The 21099-nt window shown below is 43.4% G+C and overlaps 1 protein-coding gene across 1 annotated transcript in view; it reads right to left on the bottom strand.

Annotated features, from left to right (window-relative positions):
• The window catches only part of REPS2 (RALBP1 associated Eps domain containing 2), a 183327-nt gene extending 178541 nt beyond the window's left edge, over positions 1-4786 (bottom strand). Inside the window, exon 1 of the mRNA XM_066575650.1 lies at positions 4510-4786. Within this exon, the coding sequence (XP_066431747.1) occupies positions 4510-4710 (201 nt within the window). The 5' untranslated portion in view covers positions 4711-4786. The remainder of the gene's footprint in view (positions 1-4509) is intronic.
• Between the last annotated feature and the right edge of the window lie 16313 nt (positions 4787-21099).

The following is a 21099-nucleotide window of genomic DNA, read 5'->3' as shown; positions in this document are numbered from 1 at the left end:
AAAAGTGCAACACTGCTAAAAGCAGCCTCCACAGTACTGCACACGGTTAGATGTGGCCCTAAGAAGGACCGTTAGGGTTCTTGAAGCCTACACTAACTCCTAACACTCTCCCTGCCTAACCACCACTTCTGTCCCTGGAGTATTACTGCAGGGCGCAATGCTCTGCACGGCCGATATACCAAAAAAAAAAATGTGCAACACTGCAAAAAGCAGCCTCCACACTACTGCACACGGTTAGATGTGGCCCTAAGAAGGACCGTTGGGGTTCTTGAAGCCTACACTAACTCCTAACACTCTCCCTATAGCAGCTCCAACACGATACCACTGTCCCTCAGCTATGTCACAACGCATCTGAGGCGAGCCGCGGGAGGGGCCGATTTTTATACTCGGGTGACACCTGATCTCGCCAGCCACTCACTGCAGGGGGGTGGTATAGGCCTTGAACGTCGCAGGGGGAAGTTGTAATGCCTTCCCTGTCTTTCAATTGGCCAGAAAAGCGCGCTAACGTCTCAGAGATGAAAGTGAAAGTAACCCGAACATTGCGTGGTACTCGTTACGAGTAACGAGCATCTCGAACACGCTAATTCTCGAACGAGTATCAAGCTCGGACGAGTACGTTCGCTCATCTCTAGTGCTAACCACTGAGCCACATGTATTGAACCAGCAGCACTGTTTAATACTGGAAACAAATGCACAGCAGTCTACGCTTTTGTTCCAGTGTGAAAAACAGAGGTGAGAGCAAAAATCCAAAAACAGATTAAAGGGGTTGTCCCGCGCCGAAACGGGTTTTTTTTTTTTTTAACCCCCCCCCCCGTTCGGCGCGAGACAACCCCGATGCAGGGGTTAAAAAAACAAACCGGAGAGTGCTTACCTGAATCCCAGCGGTCCGGCGTCTTCATACTCACCTGCTGAAGATGGCCGCCGGGGTCTGCTCCCTCCGTGGACCGCAGCTCTTCTGTGCGGTCCATTGCCGATTCCAGCCTCCTGATTGGCTGGAATCCGCACGTGACGGGGCGGAGCTACACGAAGACGGCATCCTGCACGAGCGATCCCATTCATAAAAGAAGAAGACCCGGACTGCGCAAGCGCGGCTAATTTGGCCATCGGAGGCCGAAAATTAGTCGGCACCATGGAGACGAGGACGCCAGCAACGGAGCAGGTAAGTATAAAACTTTTGATAACTTCTGTATGGCTCATAATTAATGCACAATGTACATTACAAAGTGCATTAATATGGCCATACAGAAGTGTATAGACCCACTTGCTGCCGCGGGACAACCCCTTTAAACTGAAGGTCTTCAGTTTCAATACATTTCTATGGGCTGCAAAACTGAAATGTTTTCTTTACGCTTTGCTAGTTCCACTACGGAACAGCAAAACAAAAATGAAAATGCTAGTGTGAAAAGGCTGCTGCATGTGCTCTGTACTGTACATCCACATGTCTGATTTCATAGGGGTTAAGATGTCTAATGTTGTGACTCCTTACGATGGAAAGAAAAACTCCACATGTGAAGTAACTCATCCCTTAGAGGTTCCACAGTGGCCCCTCCAATACTGTAACGTTCATTTTAAGAAAGACTAAAAAGTAGCATAATAAAAGATCCATAATGAAGTACTGTGTCCTCTCCACCATTGGATGGCGAAAATAAATACATATAGCCAACAGAAGTGACTAGCAGTTGGGCATTCAGGCTTTCCATGCTTGTAATTAGTGGGGGGCCCTGCAGTCAGAGCCCCCACGGTCAGCTAGTTATCCAATATCCTGTGGATAGGGAATAACTTCTTGTTACTGGAATATCCCTTGAATGTTAAGAGGACACTATCACTTTGTAAGGGTGCCTTCACACTGGCGAGAAAATCGCACAATTTCCCAGCGCTGCGAGGCTGCAAGAAATCGCAAAATTATGAAGCTAATAGCTTCCATTGGCTCCAATCACAGGTGCGATGTTTTAACGCTTGCGATGCAGAGTCCGGGGGGTGGGGGAGGGGGGCTTGAAATATAAGCCCTAACCTGAATAATCCATAACTGTGGAAAAAAAATAATAATAATACATCACCTTAGAAGCACTGTCATCTCCGGCACATCTTCTAGCAGGTCCCCGGCAGTCTTCTTCAGCTTCTCTTCTGGCCAGGGATTGAAAAATCCTCGCCTCCTGAAGGCACTGCCCCTGATTGGCTGAGCAGTGACCAATCAGAGGCAGCGCTGAGCTGTCATTCAATGAATGAGTGCCAGGAACCTGCTAGAAGACGCGCCAGAGATGACAGCGCTTCTAAGATGTTGGTTTTTTTTTTCTACAGTTATGGATTATTTTCAGGGTAGGGCTTATATTTCAAGCCGCTCCCTAAAAATCCTTGTCGCGGAGAGTCCCCTGCCACTGCTGTCACAGCAGTGGCAGAGGATCGCGATCATTTCAATCGGGCTGGCGCTGCTGCCGCTGGCAGGCTTGCAGTCAATGGGAGAAGATCGCTATCTCCTGCTGTGGCTGTGATGGCCACAGCAGGTGATTCCTTCAGCCCTGCTGTGATGTAATGCTGTTTCCCTGCGGAAACGCCTCACATCCAATGCTTCAGAAGGATTGCGAGAGCGATATCAGGATGTCAATAACATCCCATTATCGTCTGCCAGTGTGCCGGAGCCCTAAGGATCACTAAAGTGGCCATTATTACTACATGAGGGAACAAAGGCAGTGTTATTACTGTGTGAGAGCACAAAGGGCAAATATTACTGTGTGGGGCACTATTACTACTTAGAGTACGAAATGTGGCACTTTTATAGTGTGTTGCACTATTACCATATGTGGAACTATATCGGGCACCATATGCTTGGCACTATTATTTTTAGGGGCACTATCTGACACTATTGTTTTCAGGGGTGCGGTCTGTGTGGCACTATTATTGGGGATAATTATAGTAAGCCTATTATTATTTCTGAAGTCCAGTATTTGCAGGCACTGTGACACAGTCAGTACATTAATTACGCAGATATGGCAGCAAGGTCAGGAAAGGGTTATTGGGCTGCTAGAGAAGCAAGGACCCAAAGATGTCTGTGTTGCAAACTTTATGGAAGTCTGGGCCAAATGGAAAAGATAGGAAATGTGAATGAGACCATCATCTGTGAGTCAATAAAGATAACTGTATAGTAATCACTTATACAGTCTGTAGAGCCCCTGTGTAGAGCTGGTATCTACAACCCTTTATGGTCATATTGGTCTTTGTATAACCACTCTGCTTAGGATGCGCCTCTTTCATGCTGTGAGTTCAGGCTGTTGACCCTAGGACAGGCTGGGAAACAAAACTTTTTTCTAATATACTTGTATGGTGCTGTATTTATGTACTGAGCTTGGTTCTGGTGTGATATTTATGTTTTGGGTTTGGTTCTGGTACTGTATATATATTATAGGGTTGGTTCTGGTACCATATTTATGTTAAATAGACAGGTTAAGTGTAGAAACACATGATGCAGCCAGTTGTATACTGCCAAATTACATCCATCACACTGGCTTTTGACTGCACAACATGGGCAATAATTTGTGCAACCATTGGCCACAGAGGGTAGGCATCTGCATCTTAGATCTCTATTCATGGCCCAGTGCTGTGTGTTTGCCCCGCTGGCTAAAATTTGCCAGCCCCTGGCCACAATCATCAATATTCCTGCCAACAAAACGTCATTAATTCATCAGAGGTGCCAGTCAGCTGGCAACTGCATCAGAATATTAAACTAAACAAGTGGGATAAATAGTTTTATTTAATGTTACCCATATCATAAATGACTTCCAGATGTGATTTCCATGCACACAGGCTAAACATATGAGATGCACAGACCATCACTTCATAATGTCTAGCGCTATATTAAATATATAGTATCAGAGTGAGCTTTTTCCCCATTTATACATAAATGTGTTTTTAGGTTTCCAAGCTATCAAATAAGACAGAATGTACAGAACAATATACTGTAATGTAGCGATTCTTCAATGACCAAAATTGTTTTAAGAGGCCTGGGGAAGAAGATACTTTAAGGACACTAATGCAAATCAATACCAATAAAAACAAAGCATAACAACAAAACAACATTAGATGCACTCTTCTTTTTGTCTCATAATTCTAAATAATGGGCCATGACGGACACAGACCTCTAGAAACACTGTGCCAAAATCAAGAATTTTATCAATCTGGTTATAAATGGGCTTTATTTCACCAATTCAAGTACAGGTGAAATCCATACTCCATTATATGCTGCACAGCCTGGGAGCTGACTGGTTAAGGCACTGCATTAAGAAGAGGCCTAACTGGTCCAGTAACTCTGTAAAATTCTATGACAGGTCACTGGTGCTCATTCTACAGGCTTGGCATTGTTTACTGGCATTCATAGGATCTTAACAGCGCCATTCCCAACGCTGAAACTAAAGAAATCTAATTATTGAGCAACTGGCAACAAACTGTTAAAAGTACATTTCCAAGTAACTCGTGCATGAATGAGTAGGGTCACCTGTGCCACCATTTAGGACTCACCTGGTGTAAAGTTTCAGCTGGTAGCTGGGATGCCATGAACAGCTCTGCCACCTTGCTGTTATCAGCTGCCAGTCTTGAGGATCCTTCAACTTGGCACAAGGAGAAAAGCTCTGAGTAACGTTTCTGCTCATGGTCACTGAGAGGTAGGTAGAGTCCTCCAGCTGCTTGACCAGCAGGCACCACTGGTGGTCCTGGATCCATAGATTAGGAACCAGTGAAACAAATGTACTGGCTGCTTGCCTTCACTTTCTGCTGCTGGCACTCTCTTCCTGTGCTCTCAACAAGAGGTAAAGAAGCAGAAAACAGGAGGTGTTACTACTGCAGCTGGAGAAACATCCCCTCTCTGCATTGCTGCTGCTGGGTGTCCACAGCTCAGCATTTTACTCCTACAGCTCTCTGCTGCCCCCTGCTGGCAGTATCTGTCCTATGCTTCTAATTTATTAGTTTTTATTTCTTACAGCAAATTAGTTAAAAACGTTGTACTATCGCAGATATTCATCAGCTATCCATAGGGTAGGTGATAAATGTTTGCTCCCTGGTGTTCCAATTGCAGACACTCCCAGGGACCACAAGAATGGCACATCCCCGTATGTTACCTAGTGATTACATAAAAAAATAAATGACAAATTTGCACCACATGTGGATTTACAGAGGGGTTCATCCTATGCATTGGGAAGGGTAGAATCTGTGATGAAAGTCTGCAGCATAAAATGACATGCTGCGGATTTGAAACTCGCACCACAAATCATTTTAGGGCTTCTTCAGACAGACATATTTGCGTGCGTTTTTGTGAGCGTGAAATACACATGCGTAATACACAAAGAATAAAGCCTATTGATCTCAATGGGTTTGTTGTCAGTAACGTTTTTTGCACACGCACAAAATGCAAAAAATAGGACTTGCTCTATCTTTCTTCGTATTAGTGCAGCAAAGGTCCCATAGAGGTCTAATATGAAAAAAAGAAGAAATCTGGACCTCAATAGGCTAAATAGCCTTTTAGATCTGGGCGAGAGGTGTCATACACGCATGGGAACATTCCCTGTGAATCTATCCTTATAGTTCCCTATTTAATAAATAAGGCTTTTCCAGAAGATAAAGAGGTATTACAGTTCTGTCAATAAACTTTGATAATGCAATATTTTAAATGGAAGGCTCTTTTCACATTGCGTCTTTCTCTCCAGCACTGGTTCTGTCTCAGGTTTCCGTATGCTATTCCAAAAACTACATAGGGATGGAAACCTAGATGGACCCATAGTGTTCTGTATGTGAGATACAGACCTCTTTGGTCTCTGTTTTACGTGGTTTTTGTCCCTGTTTGTCTTTTTGCAGGACAGAAAAGCATTGTGCTTGGAGTTTTTCTATCAAGCTAAAAACATTAAGTGAGGTAACATAGCTAGTGGGGGTGGTGGGGCATGTGTCACAGGTGCTAGGTGCCAAAGGGAGATGGACATTAGAACAGGGTAGTAAGAAGAAAAAAAGTGTGGTACCTTGTTAGCCAGTAGAGCAAAGCGAGCTTTCAAACCTACTTAGGGTACTTCTCCAGGCTTAATGGATTAGATCCGAAGATATATATATATATTTTATAAGTATATATATATATATATATATATATATATATATATACTTATAAAAAGGCACAGACATTGCGCGATTAATTTGCACGTACTACAATACCAGAACAGGACGAGTAGAGGGATAGATACTTAATTAGTCCACCGATAAGGGATGTGAAAGCTTTATGGTCCCAAAATTGATGTGGAATCCTTATACTCCAACATCCCACACGAAGATGGACTGACCGCCTGCCTGGTACATCTTGAGGCCAATGGGTTTGCCCCTGAATTGGTGTTACTACTCACTAGATTCATCGTCTCACACAATTATTTCTCCTTTGGCAAAGAGTTATACCTGCAAATCACCGGAACTGCAATAGGCAGTAAAATGGCACCACAATATGCCAACCTTTTCATGGCTAAACTGGACAGTGACTTTCTGGCCTCCTGCCCCAGCAAACCACTGGCCTACTTCCACTACATCGATAACATCATAATCATCTGGATCAACTCCGAACAAGAACTAATAAAATTCCATGAGAGATTTAATGAATTCCACCCGACCATAAACCTGACATTAAGCTACTCATATACTGACTGACATCAACTTTTTGGACATCACCATAAAAATTTCAAGTACAAGGACTTTTTGATGTGTTTTGGGTGGAAACTGTCACATCTGAGGTATGTGGGCCAATCAATGTGTTTTCGGTACAGGGATGTTTTGTAACTCAATTGATAGGCCCACATACAGCAGATAAGACAGTTTCCATCCCAAACACATCAAAAAGTCCATCGTCAACACACAGGCCATCAGATACAGCTGCATCTGTTCTAACCTAACAGACAGAGAGGAACATTTTCAGCATCTGAAAAGGACATTTATAAATCAGTGTGTGGATGAGGAGGAAAAAGAGGGGTGGAGCAAAACCCGTACAGTTGTGTTTGTTGTGAAAAATGATACTACATACGTGGTGAAGAGAGTGAAGTGGTAACTTCAATAGTGGAGGTGCCGCCTGACCAGATGACGCACCACCTGGGTGGGCGTGACAGAGCAAGAGAATCGGACTAAAAACTGGCAGTGGAGAAGGTGCAACACTCCAGGTTAAAGCAAATAGGAAGTGACCAAAGGTTTGGGAAACTTCTCCTTTTATTTAAAAAAAAGAACGTGATCAACTTATGAAAACGCGTTTCGGGGATAACCCCTTCGTCAGTTCAGCTGGTGTTTAAAACATACAAGCAATTGGTGGGTCCCAAAAGGGTTAATGATTAGACCTGCTGCCTGTGGGGTGCGGGTCAGCCATGGCAGGAGCAGGAGAAGTTCTCTTTTATTTTTAAATCAGGACTACCATCCCACCTCATTTGATGACCAAATCACCAGAGCCACTAGGATACCCAGAAATCAACTACTCCAATACACCTAGAAGGAAGGAAACGGACGTATACATCTAATAGTGACCTAGAGGTACTAAGGAAAACTGCAAGGAAATCATACCCTACACAAGGAAGACCGTCTGAAAACCATATTTGAAGAACTTTATAATCAAGAGTGCATCGCCCTCTGATACACAAAAAGGAACTTATCCCTGCAATGTAAGGAGCTGCAAGACCTGCTCACATATACTGACCGCGGACAGGATACAAATCCCCAACACACAGCAGGACTATAAGATCCCTGGGACATTCACATGTTCCTCGTCCGATGTTGTGTACCAGATCTTGTGTAGTCAATGTTCTGTTGGGGGGCTTTATGTTGGAGAAAATTCCAAACCAAAATCACCAAGTATGCATGCATACAATTGCGAAAAAATCCACAGCAGCAGATTAAGCTGCGTCTTTAAATGCATCTTTAGGTGCGTCTTGCAGAAGTATTCTGCCTCTTGATGTAATGAAGAATGTTTCACTTTACTGAAAGCGGACAGAGATCTTGAAAACAATTTAATTATTTCAAGCCAGAAACTCCATAAGAATTGTGTCTACATATTGCACAAACCTCAGTTATAATAAGAGTGTATACACGAAGTGAAGTACTTATAGAGGATCTGTCCATTCTCCTTACAAGTCTGTTTGATTTAAAAAATTCTGCAGCATCTTTTCACAGAATGTTGTATTCAGTCACTCCAATGTCATCACTCCTGGAAATACATTAATAAGATGACAGCTGGACGTTACTGTTCCTCTTGTGGATGGGCCCTGTTCCAAAACACTGGTCAGATACAGTATTCAATTTATTTATACATTTCAAGGAGAAATAACAGAGGAATGAAACAGCGTACTAAGGAAAGAAGCTCTAGAATTGTTAGTTTATGGGGAAGACAAGTCTCTAATCAAAACTAAAATGTCAGCACAGCTAAGATAAAGTACAAATTTGGACTGTATTGTATAGATACCTACATTTGGAAATTCCCAATTTCAATAACTGTTAAAGTTAGGAGTAATTGCTATGTTATCCTTTGTAAGATGGTGTTGATGCTTTTCTTTTAGTAGCTATATTGTTTTGGAAATTCATTTCAGGAGTAATAAGATACTACAGGTTCTATACCTTAAAGTGTGAAGATTTAATGAATTATATCTACTAGTTTCCTGCTGTCAATATTCTAGAACCATAGTGGAGTGCTTTCAGTTTTCTCTGAGCTTGTCGCATCTTACTGATGCTGGATTAAAGCTGCAGATGTAGTTGCCGAGTCGGTCACTGGAGAGTAGTCAGAATAGCCGGGAGTTGTTATCAGGAACTGTCCAAGTCCTGAATAGCCTAGGGCTGCCAACTGGAACACAAGAGGTTGTGGGTTCGAGCCCTGACAGAGCTTGTGGGTGAAGACTAGTATGATCTTATCTATACAATACATGCAGATTCTGCTCTCCCTTTGCACATTATCATGAAGGACATTATACACGGTACTAATCAGCACTTCATACCTCCAGGGCACCCTCTCTACTTCATCCCAGCATGCACCTGTCATAAATGTAATAGTGCTTTCACATTTGTGCTGAGGATTCTGCTATCCTGCTCCATTCAGGGAGCAGGAAAGGGGAATACCCACAGCCGAACGGTTCCATCTCCAGTCGGAACCGAAGTGCTAGGCAGACCCCATTAGCTATAATGGGTCCACCTGCCTTCCACCCAACTACCCAGTTTTGGGACGGAAGAAAAAGCGCTGCATGCAGTGCTTTTTCTTCCAGTATTTGTGATGGGACCTCTGGCTGAAGGTTTCAAGGACTGGGGTTCAGGTACGGGAAGTCCCTACGAGAACTGCCCGCAACCCCTGTCCCTACCTACTTGCCCCCCTGGGCTAACCCCCAGGGCGACAACTGTGCGATGGTCCCTATACTCCTCTAGGGATGCGGGACAGGAGTCAGGTTACAATCAGGAAGTCAGTCAAAAGCAAGGAATGTGAGTGCTGTAGAAGAACAAACACTGTCAAAGACAGGAGATAACAGAGGCACTGAAATGCTGCCAGAACTCCCACCCCAGTAGCTGATTGGGGCAGAGAGTCCTGACAGCCACAAGAACCAATCACGGGACAACCAGCCCCCTGGCAGCAGCATAACCAACAGAGCTTAGCCTCCCGAGTGTCATGGCAACCCGCCGCGCCACTAGCAACCCGGCGGCATCCAGGATACCTGCGGCCAGGGGAGGTCACAAAGACCGGACTCCCCCTGCCCCGCACGCCAGCAGGACCGGCGGTGAGGTCACGGAGACCCCGAGAGCCGCCAGTCCTGACAGAAGGTCTGACACAGATGTGAAACTACCCTAACATGATTATTTATTGTTTGTTTTTATATTCACACCTTTGTTTGCTTCCTTCAACTTTGTAACTGCTTCACTAACCTTCTTGTATGTCAGTATTCCCCAGCATGACTGAAGAAGGGGTCTACACCGAAACACATGTCTGTTGCTGGCTTATAATTAAATAAAAGAGAAGTTAGAGATTTCATCCTATTGCCTCATGGCTTTCACTGAAGAGTTGCTTTGACATATCAGTGTTTCATACTTGCATGTCTGGGTTACATGACACAGGGCTAGTTGTCATCTGTACACTATAAGGGAGAATTTCAGATGTACTTTTTGACACTTTGCCATGTCAAATTGTTGGTATTCTTTAGTTAAATAAGTAATGAGAGCATGAATGATTAATAGATGCCGAATACTGGAGTGTACTCACCATCACAAACTTTCTCTATTGCTTTCATTTACAAATTACGACTTACTTGTTTCCAGTCTATAAAATTAGACAACTCAAAATATGAAACTGCCTCAGTAAGTAGAGGGCCAAGGAGCATGTTAAACTGCCAAACCATTCAAAATCTACCTTGCAGTGAACTGGCATTGGCGGACAATAAGGAGATTTTCTTAACCCCTTAGTGACCAGCCCATAGTGTTTTTACGTCCTGCCCAAGTTGGCTTTATTCCCTAAGGATGTAAAAACATGTGTCCTGCAGGGATTAAAGCCACATGGGCTATGGAAGTGACAGCTCTATGCTGCCGGTGCCCGCAGGTAGCCAACAGCTTGGAGCTGTCATCCTGGGCTGCAGGCAGTCCCCCCCGGCAATGCGATCGGCGCTATAGCGCCGATCGCATTAAAGTGCAAAAAAGTTAAAAAATAGTTAAAGATTCAGCTGCCCTCATGGATCGGATCAATGGGGGCAGCTGAAATTACTCACCCACGTCCTCCGAGTTGTCCCCCGTTGATCTGGTCCTCCCGGACCCGCCGTCGCTCTTCTGCAGATGACGTCATGCGCATGCACAGAAGCCCGGGAAGCCCGCAAATTTAAAATATCCTGGCTCCCGGCTCTTCCCGGTGAGCGATCCCCGGGCATGTGATCGCCGCTATCCAATGAATAGCGGCGATCACGAAAAAGTTTCAAAAAGTGAAAAAAAGTGCAAGTTTCACCTTCTCTCATGGATCGGATCCATGAGGGGAAGTGAAAATGCTCACCTTGGGTCCTCCGTGATGTCTTGGTGTTCCGGGACCTGAAGTCCTCTTCTGCGCATGCGCGCCCGACGTCAATCATTGGACACGTGCACAGAGAGGCTCAGGCCCTGGGAAATTCTAAATCCTGTGAAGCCAGGAGCAGAGAGATGTCACTGAGGACATGATCACTGTTATCCAATGGATAACAGTGATCATTTAAAGTAAAAAAAAGTGTAAGAAAGTAAAAAAAAAGTTTAAAAAAGTTTTAAAAAAGTTTAAAAGGCTTACGTTTCATCTCCCCTCACGGATCATATTTGCGGACCTTACCCCAGCTTCTGCACACACGCCCGTCACTAAAATGGCCAAGGCTTGTGCAAAAGCCGTGGATTGCCAGGATAATTTAAATTCTCACTGCTCCTGGCTACAAAACTTAGCCGAGAGCCTGGAGATTTCACGGGGGGCCGCAGTGAGCGGTTCCTGGTCACATGTTCACCGTTATCCAATGGATAATGGCGATCACGTAAAAGTTTTTAAAAAATTGAATTTTCATCTCCCCTCACCGATGCGATCGGTGAGAGGAGATGAAACTTTTTACCCGCAGGCCTCCGTATTTGAATCCCGACGCGTTCCTCCTTCGTGAATCTTCCCAGATTCTGCACATGCGACCATCGGCACAATGTCGGACACATGCACAGGAGTCGGGGAGCCCAGGAAACTTAAAACCTCCTTGCTCCTGGCGACCAACGGTCGCCGAGAGCCTGGAGCAGTGACCTCGTTGAGTGGTGCCCGGACATGTGATAAAAAGGTAGCGATCTACGTTAGGTTGGTCTCACATGCCCGGATAAGAATTACGGATTCCGCATGCGTCTGATCCATGGTAATGCGCAGATCAATCGCATTGGATTACACGATTCCGCGCACATAAGTGGGTTGGAATCGAGTAATCCACTCGCAGAAAAGAGGACAAAGCAGGTTCTATTTTACTGTGGATATCCGCAACATAGAGCCCATTGTGCTCTAGGGTCGGGTATATACCCGCAGCACATACGCAACTACATTGTGTACCGCCTGCAGGTACCCGTGTCATCACTAAGCGACGGTGCGGGAAATACAAACAAAAAAAACGTGTACTGCGCATGACCGCCCGTGTGAGTACACATTTATGCGCAGTACATTACGTGTCCGTGTGCAGGGTCACGGCTGTCTCACAGCTGGGATCCGCTGCGGGCCTCCGCAAGCAGATTCCACATATGGCTGCATGAGCCCAGCGTTATTCAGACCGCTATCTGTAATATGTAATTTACAAAAAGCCCCAGGAATGCTCGCCTTCATTCAGTTCCAGCAGCAGCTTGTTGAGCGCCTTCTGTGTGAGACTGCCGCACTTCATCAAGCTTACGAAGCCTCACAGAGAGCCAGCCACTTTATGCACCCCATCACTGCCTCTGAGGTCAAGAAATCCCCCCCCAAAAACATGAGATGAGGGGGGATACCCGGTTTTATTGCCCCATGTACCCATCCCAACCAGGCCCCCGTAATTACCCCTGTCTTCGGAAATACCACACAGTTCACATTATTACTTTTATCTAAAATTTGGGGAATGCCGAAAAGGGCGCGGAGTGGGTGTGTGTGTATTTTTAGGGAGTCAATTTTTATTCCATACAAGGGAGCAATGGGGTCTGGAATTTATTCAGTTGTGCCCTGCAATCCTATGGGTGTTCCGTCCATTATAGGCCTGTAAGTAGATTAGGGCCACAACCGGTGTGTTTCTGAACACGGGACAAACGGGGGTATTCATTTTGGGGTGAACGTCCTGATTCCTATGTACACTGTATAAAAAAACTGTTTTTAAATTGACAAAGTTGACAAAAAAATGAAAATTGTAATTTTTTCCTTCTGATTCATTCAAATACTGTGGGGTCAAAATAAGCAGTACACCCCTAGATGAATTCGTTAAGGGGTCTAGTTTTCAAAATGGGGTCATTTGAGGTCGTTCCTTATCGTTTTGGCCGCTCAATGGCTCTATAAGTGGGCAATGGGGCCTGGAATTTATTCAGTTGTACCCTGAAATCCAACGGGTGCTCCTTCCATTATAGACCTAGCCATGTGTCCTGTTAGTAGATTAGGGCCACAATGGGTATGTTTCTGAACACGGGACAAACAGGGGTATCCATTTTGGGGTGAAAGTCTTCATTTATTTGTGTGCTGTACAAAAAAAAACCAGTTTTTAAAATGACAGAATTGCCAAAAAAAATAAATATTTTTTTTCCCCTTTTGCTTTGCTTGAATTCATTCAAAAATTGTGTGATCAAAATGTGCAGTACACTCCTAGATAAATTCGTCAAGGGGTCTAGTTTTCAAAATGGGGTCATTTGTGGGGTTTCTCTATGGTTTTGGGCGCTCAAGAACTCTACAAGTGTGCAATAGGGCCTAAAACTAGAGATGAGCGAGCGTACGCGGAAAAGCACTACTCGCTCGAGTAATTTGCTTTATCCGAGTATCGCTGTGCTCGTCCCTGAAGATTCGGGTGCCGGCACGGAGCAGGGAGCTGCAGGGGAGAGCGGGGAGGAACGGAGGTAAGATCTTTCTCTCCCTCTCTCCCGCCCGCTCTCCCCTGCTCCCCGCTGCGACTCACCTGTCAGCCGCAGCGGCACCCGAATCTTCAGACCCGAGCACAGCGATACTCGGATGAAGCACATTACTCGAGCGAGTAGTGCTTATCCGAGTACGCTCGCTCATCTCTACCTAAAACGCCTTCAAGCTAAAGACACTGACACTGACTACTCCTTTTGGTTTGAGCCCCTTTGTGTATCCAGACATAAGATTAGGGCCACAATGGGTATGTTTCTGAACACAGATCAAACAGGGGTATCCATTTTGGGGTGTAAATCCTCATTTTCATGTGCATCATAGGAAAAAATTAGCAAAAATATGAAATTTTACTTTTTCTCCTCTAAATTAAATTAATTCCTGAAAAAAAAACTGTGGAGTCAAAATACTCATGACACCCCTCAGTGGATACATTAAGGGTGTAGTTTTGAAAATGGCAAAGACAAATGTGCATTCAGAATAAAGTAAATATATGGAACTATATATCTTAGCAAAAGTTTGTACAGTATGTTTGCACATATTTGATATATTACAATTGAAAATGTGAAAAAACAATGTTTTCAAAATTTTCCCAATATTGGCGCTTTTAATAAATATACACAAATTATATCGGACTATTTTCACCACCTAAATGAAGTACAACATGTGGTGAAAAAACAATGTCAGAATCACTTGGATATGCAAAGCCTTTACAGAGTTACTCTATGTTAAAGTGACACATGTCAGATTTCCAAACTTTGGCCTGATCATTAAGGCGCAAGCAGGCTTGGTCACTAAGGGGTTAAGGGTCCCAGCAGTCAGGCCTCCACTAATCTAGCAGGCTTGGTCACTAAGGGGTTAAGGGTCCCAGCAGTCAGGCCTCCACCAAACTAGCATTTATGATCTATCTGGAGGATGGGTGATGTTTCTGACGTTGTAATTCTCTTTTATTGACACTAGATGGTAACAGTTGTTCTTATTTGTAGTTCCTGTATCACATAACTAATCTGCAAGCGTAGGCAAGTTTGGAGAGGTGGAGATCTGCTGGTATCAGCAGGAAGGTTCTGAAGCTTTGCTGTAAAAAAAATAAGCAAAAAAAGTATAAAGCCTGCTAAGCTTCAAACTGGAAAGTGCTAGCTAATTACAGTGTACTTTTTTTTTGTTATGTATGAAAGATTCCTTCACTTTGACCAACACAAATAATGTCCCTCAATGTGAAAATATACAGGTAATAAATTCCTACACATTTTCTGACAAGTTTATGCACTCCAACTTCTGTGGATGTTGGGCCCACAGGTAGGTATTATATGTTCACCTATGAACTTGAATACCATATTCCCCTACAGTGTTGCAAATATACATGTACCATGTTTCCCTGAAAATAAGACCTACTCCGATATACTGGCCAACAAATGAAATATTTTGGACTGTTTCCTTAACTTCATGAGTCAAATCTTACTCATTTTGAGGTGAGAAAAACGAATATGATAAAGAATTTTTTTTTTAAGCTCTAGTTTCTGTGATATACAATAGGTGGAAGTATGTTATTTTAATGGATTAAGAGAAAATTATACATTTTAATTACATATGCTAACAACATTGAAAGTGCATTAGATTTTTTTTTAATGACCGTTACATTCTAAGGCCTTAGTCAGACGGGCGTTTTTTCGCGCGATTTGCGGATCGCATGACGGATGCGCATCCGCAAATCGCGTGAACGGTGCCCGAAAATCGCCCGAAAATCTGCTCCTAGCGGCGTTTCATTAGAAACGGGCCGGAGCTGTCCAGCGCATTGCATTCAATGGAGCCGGCAATACAGCCGGCTCCATTGAAAGCAATGCGCTGCGGGCGAGTGTGGGATGAATTGTCGGGAAGGGCTTAAATATATAAGCCCTTCCCTGCAATTCATCCAGAAAAGTGTTAAAATAAAAAATATATACATACTCACCTGCTCCCGGCAGCCGGAGTTCCCTGTGGCCGGCCTGCAGTGGGTGTGAAGGAGGTGTGAGTTAGACCTGCCCCCCGATTGGCTCAGCGCTGAGCCAATCAGAGGCAGGTCTGACTCACACCCATTCATGAATTCATGAATGGGTGTGAGTCAGACCTGCCTCTGATTGGCTCAAATCGTGCAAAAAAACGCCCGTCTGACTAAGGCCTAAGAGTTCTTAATTGATGGACGAATTCCTGGCAGGGGGTTCGGTGTGAAGAGAATCATGTGGTGACTTCATGAGATTGTTTTCTTTTGGCTTGCCTCTTGTAAGCAAGTTCCAGAGCTTCTCTACACACAGACCAGCAGTAATCCGCAAGCATGGCTTCATTCTAACGGCCCTGATATCTTTGCTCATTACAGAAATATACTGGTGGAATCTTTCTCTGTGTTCTTCGATAATGATGATAGGCAGTCTTCACAAGCGGCATCAGATTGCGTTTCAGTGGCAAAAATGTTATTTCCCCACAGATGTAACAAACAAAATTTACACATTTTTGTGGCATTTTGATATAGCAAATTGTACACTTCAAAAGCACTCCAAAACCAGAAATTCTGAAAATAAGAAAAACAAACAATATGAAACTCATAGCAACATTTATTATGTTTATAACCTACAAACATATGGAGAATGTTGTCTTATGTCAGTTAAGAGGTGTGACAACTCCCCCCTCCCCCCAAAAAAAATTCTTACAAAATAAAAATGTAAACTCTACAAAATGACATTTGACTGTATCTCCAGAGCAAGAGCTAATCTGTCATTTTTATGGTGATTTTTTAATCCAGCAGATGGAAATACATAAGAATGCACTATTTTTGAGCTTGACACAAAATCATCGCTGGGAAGTGTAATAAAATATAAGCCTTCCCCCCAAAATAAACCCTAGCTTCACCACATGAAAATAAAACAATACTCACCTAGCAGGCGGTGTCCAGGTCCCTCACGCTGGGCTGCAGCGCTCCGGCAGTCTTCCATGTAGTCCTCAGCACTAAGAGAGCTTTCTCTTCCTGGTACCAGGGCTTGAATACCCCACCTCTAGCAAGAGATTGCTGTGATTGGTTAAGGAACACCGCCTTAGGCAGTCAAAGCCGGCGCTTGATGAACCAATCACACAGAAGACTGCTGTAGCGACGAAGCCCAGCGTGAGGGACTCGGATGCCGCCTTCTAGGTGAGAAATAAGACACTGTGCCTCTTTTGGGGCAAAAATTAATATGACAGTCTTATTTTCAGGGAAACACAGTAGTAGCAGCTTCCCCATTGACAGAAGGTGATTGTTGGGGATTACTCTAGGATCAGCTGAGGTACTACAATTAAAGGGGTTGTCCCGCAACAGCAAGTGCAGTTATACACTTCTGTATGGCCATATTAATGCACTTTGTAATATACATCGTGCATTAAATATTGGCCATACAGAAGTTATATACTTACCCCCTCCCGGTGTTGGCGTCCCCGTCTCCATGGTGACGAACAAACTTCTTCTCTGGTCGCAGGAACAGTCGCGCTTGCTCACAGAGGATTCTTCTCCTAGATGGTCCGGGCTCACGAGCTGCGTCCTGGCTCCTCCCCCTTCTCAGCGTCATTGCATAGCTCCGCCCCCATCACATGGTGCCGATCAGCCAATGAGGTGGCTGGAATCGGCAGTGGAGCGCAGACAGCAGAAGAACATCCACGGTGCACCATGGGAGAAGACCCGCGGTGCACTGTGGGAGAAGACCAGCTGCAGCCATCTTGGACAGAAGATTTTTTAAAGTTGCTGAACGGGGATTCAGGTAAGGGAATTTTTTTTAAAAAATAACACATGTCAGCGGTTTTCCTTTACAGGTACTGGGGGACTAGGCAAAAAAATTTTTTTATCTTTCGGCGCGGGACAACCCCTTTAAAGTCGGGTTGTTTTCATTGGATTTTGCCTTTAAAGATTTTGTCACTAGAAATGTGATCAATAGACCTGTACCCCTTTTTGTCCATGGTAAATACAATTTTTTTAATTAAAATGTCATAGCCCTGCCTCCTGTCAACCACTACTTGTCTTGTCTGCACTGAAGAGTTTACTGACTGAATACAATTGCCAAGGCTTATTTAGTGTGCGAGCTGGTAACAAGCCACAGGGAATTTCCTCAGCTATAGGCTTAAGGTACTTTGATACTAGACAACTGTTGGGCGCACTAGTGCCTGTCACCTTTCCCAGCAACTAACACTCCTGCACTTTTACGTATGAGCGATAACACTGTGCAACAATTTTTTTTTTAATTTTCATAACCGAAAGTAATTGATAAGTTTCTGTAAAATTAAAACACTGTTAAAACTGAATAATAGCAGCACGTCTCATTTTCAGGTTATTTAACCCCTTAGTGACCAAGCATTTGTTTTAAAAAATCATAACTCCTTTATTTATCCATCGACGTCACTATCTGAGGGCTTGTTTTTTTGTGGGACGACTTGTATTTTTCAATGGTGCTATTTAATGTTCCATCTAATGTACTGAAAAACATTTAAAAAGTTGTAAGTGAAGTAAAGTGAAAAAAAATATTCCGCCATCTTGTTTCTTGCCCCTTGTTTCTATGGTAAAAAAAATGACAATTCTGACCTGCCTTCCTCCATTGAAAGTAAGCTGGCAGTTGCTCAAAGATTGAGCAACTTAGTTTTTAGATGACTTAAAAACCAAGCGACTCTGACAAATGAGCAGTTTGTTACTCAGTGCCCTATTGGCAGCCATCTGTATATGGGATGACCATCTCCCAAATTTGCTGTTCTCAGTGATAATTCAGGCGATAATCGCCCCATGTAAAGGTACCTTTATAGTTGAAGCTGAAGAGGACATGTATTAAGTAGCACAGATTAATACTAGAACAGCTACCTAAAGCAATACATTATTACTATCATTGGTTAACCTTCTTCAGAAAATTGAGAGCTGAAGTCCAGGCAAACGGAGAACTCTGAATATGGAGTTATGCCTGGTATCTTATGTGTCCAAACAAGAAGTGACATGCAAGGGTCAACTGATTGGGTGCTGACTGGTAAGATCCTGCTAGTGATAGCATAGCACAGATTATTTTACAGTAATGGCCCATTTATACGCAAAGAGAATCTTTCAAACGATTGAAAGATTGAAAGTTTTAGCAATCTTTTTGCATAAAGTTTTAATGGACACTGATGTCTATTAAGATAGAGAAGTATGGAACAGCACATGGATAGTATCAATAAAATGTTTCCAGCATCAGCTGATGCTTCCTTTATTGACTCTCCAACAACAGTAACAGAAAAATGACGTTTCGGCCATATCCCGGCCTTTGTCAAGCTTAAAAGCACTTTAACAATGCATATATATATATATATATATATATATATATATATATATATATACACCCCTGCACCAATCACAGACACAAAAAAAGAAAACACCCACAGTTAACAATTAGGCAATATATATAAATATATATGTATATATATATATATATATATATATATATATATAAATGCGCTGCTAAATAAGTTGGCGCTATACAAATAAAGATTTAAAGATTATTACTATTATTATATGTATGCATTGTTAAAGTACTTTTAAGCTTGACAAAGGCTGGGATATGGCCGAAACGTCATTTTTCTGTTACTGTTGTTGGAGAGTCAATAAAGGAAGCATCATCTGATGCTGGAGACATTTTATTGATACTATCTGTGTGCTGTTCCATACTTCTCTATCTGCATGCATGATGATGTAGAAGTCCGGATCAACCTGTGAGCATGCACTCGTAAGGCTCCTCATATTCGTCGGTTTCATTTGTGCTGCTGGACCAATTACTTTCTTGGCAGAAGGCCCATTTACACTAGCCGATAATTGCTAAGAAATCGCTGAACAGTGATCGTTTTAGCGATAATCTGTATGTCTAAATGTGCGCCCATTGTCCACTTTTCAGGGACTGTTAGCTGATCGTTAAATTCAAGCTAACCTAAAAATCGTCCTTCGCTTTTATCAGCAGTTCTTTATGGCAGTGCTGATAGCATTGTTTCCCTGTGGAGAACAAAGGATCTGAGTGCAGATAATAGCCTTGGGCTATTAACCCTTTGCAATCTAATTTTGAAATCAGGGTTTCCTAGGAGGCTTTCTCTTTCTGCCGTTATACAATGGCACCATCTGCTGGTTAGAGCCAGTACTGCTGTATGGGACATACTGGAGAGGCTCCCAACAATAGAGCAGCCAGTAATCTACAGTAAGAATACCCTGCCGGACGTCTTCCGACATTGGAGCTGTATAGCCTTCAATCAAAATGTCTTTAGACGTCAGACAATGGATTGGAAAGGGTTAACTGCATTCACAGAAGGCTTCATTTGCACAATTAATTGCTATTAAGTAGCTGAGTAGCTACTTAATAGTTAATGCAAAATGATCGCTCAAAGGTGTCACTCAAACTGTCGTTTGAGCGATCTTTATGCGATCATTGGCCCATGTAGGAAGGAGAAGCGGTGAATTGATTACAAGATCCTCTGTGATCAAGGTTTATTGACGCGCATGGGAAGCAAAGGTTAGCCCATTCTGTCCAATCCTACAGAAGAGGTACTGTAAGACTAATGGCCTAATAAGTTACTGCTGACTAAGTAAGACAAATGTGAGTAGACCAAAGAGTAGTAATACACACTTGAAAGTCCCATAGGCAGTGTAGATCCCAAGGGACTGCATTGTCTATGGCAGCAAAGTTATAAATCCAAACGGAGACTACAACTGCACATAAGTGTATAGATTTGTAGAAGAATCCAGCTTTTTCCATAAATCTTTATAATTGTGTGCTGTTCTAGTATCTCTCTGAAAAAAGGTGTCAAGACACAAAGTGCAATGATGTGTGGCCATAGAGTAGTCTGAGTGATCATGCTGTTCTCTGTCCACTGCCGAAAGTGTCTAGAATGGGCACAAAATCATCAACATGGGGCCAAAGAGCAATAAAAGTAGGTGGGCTGGACTGATAAATCACATTTTCTTTTCTATTATGTGAACAGTAAAGTTCATGTGCATGGCTGTTGCAGACATGACCGCAAAATGCACTGAAGAAGGCAAGCCATTGAAGGCAGGGTAACCTTGGGTCCTGTCATTCATGTAGATGTTATTTTGACAAGTTCCATCTACCTAGACATTGCTGCAGACTAAACAGTACAACCACTATACCAATTCTAAGATTGCAAGTTATCTGCTATGCACAGGATAGGGAATAACTTGCTGATCAGTGGGAGTCCCACTGTTAAGAATCTCCAATCTCAGCATGAAGGAAGCGCTGGCCGAACATGCGCAATCAGCTCTCCATTTATTTCAATGGTGCTGCTTGGGTATTCGGCAGTCCTATTGAAAATGAATGGAGCACTAGTGCATTAGTGTGACCAGCGATGTGGGGGTGCAGTAAGCCCTCAGCGAGGAGGACAAGTGACATAGGACCATTGGTGGGGGTTTCCACGGAGAGAAACCCAAAGATTAGCAATTTATCTCCTATCCTATGTATTCTAGAAATGTCCGATTCATGGAGGTCCAACCTCCTACCTGCAGGAATGAAAGTATCTACTGCTAATGC

Source organism: Eleutherodactylus coqui, chromosome 1 (assembly GCF_035609145.1).
Source record: "Eleutherodactylus coqui strain aEleCoq1 chromosome 1, aEleCoq1.hap1, whole genome shotgun sequence".
NCBI lineage: Eukaryota > Metazoa > Chordata > Amphibia > Anura > Eleutherodactylidae > Eleutherodactylus > Eleutherodactylus coqui.
Note: the sequence above shows the minus strand (reverse complement) of the source record. Positions and strands in the feature narration are given on the sequence as shown.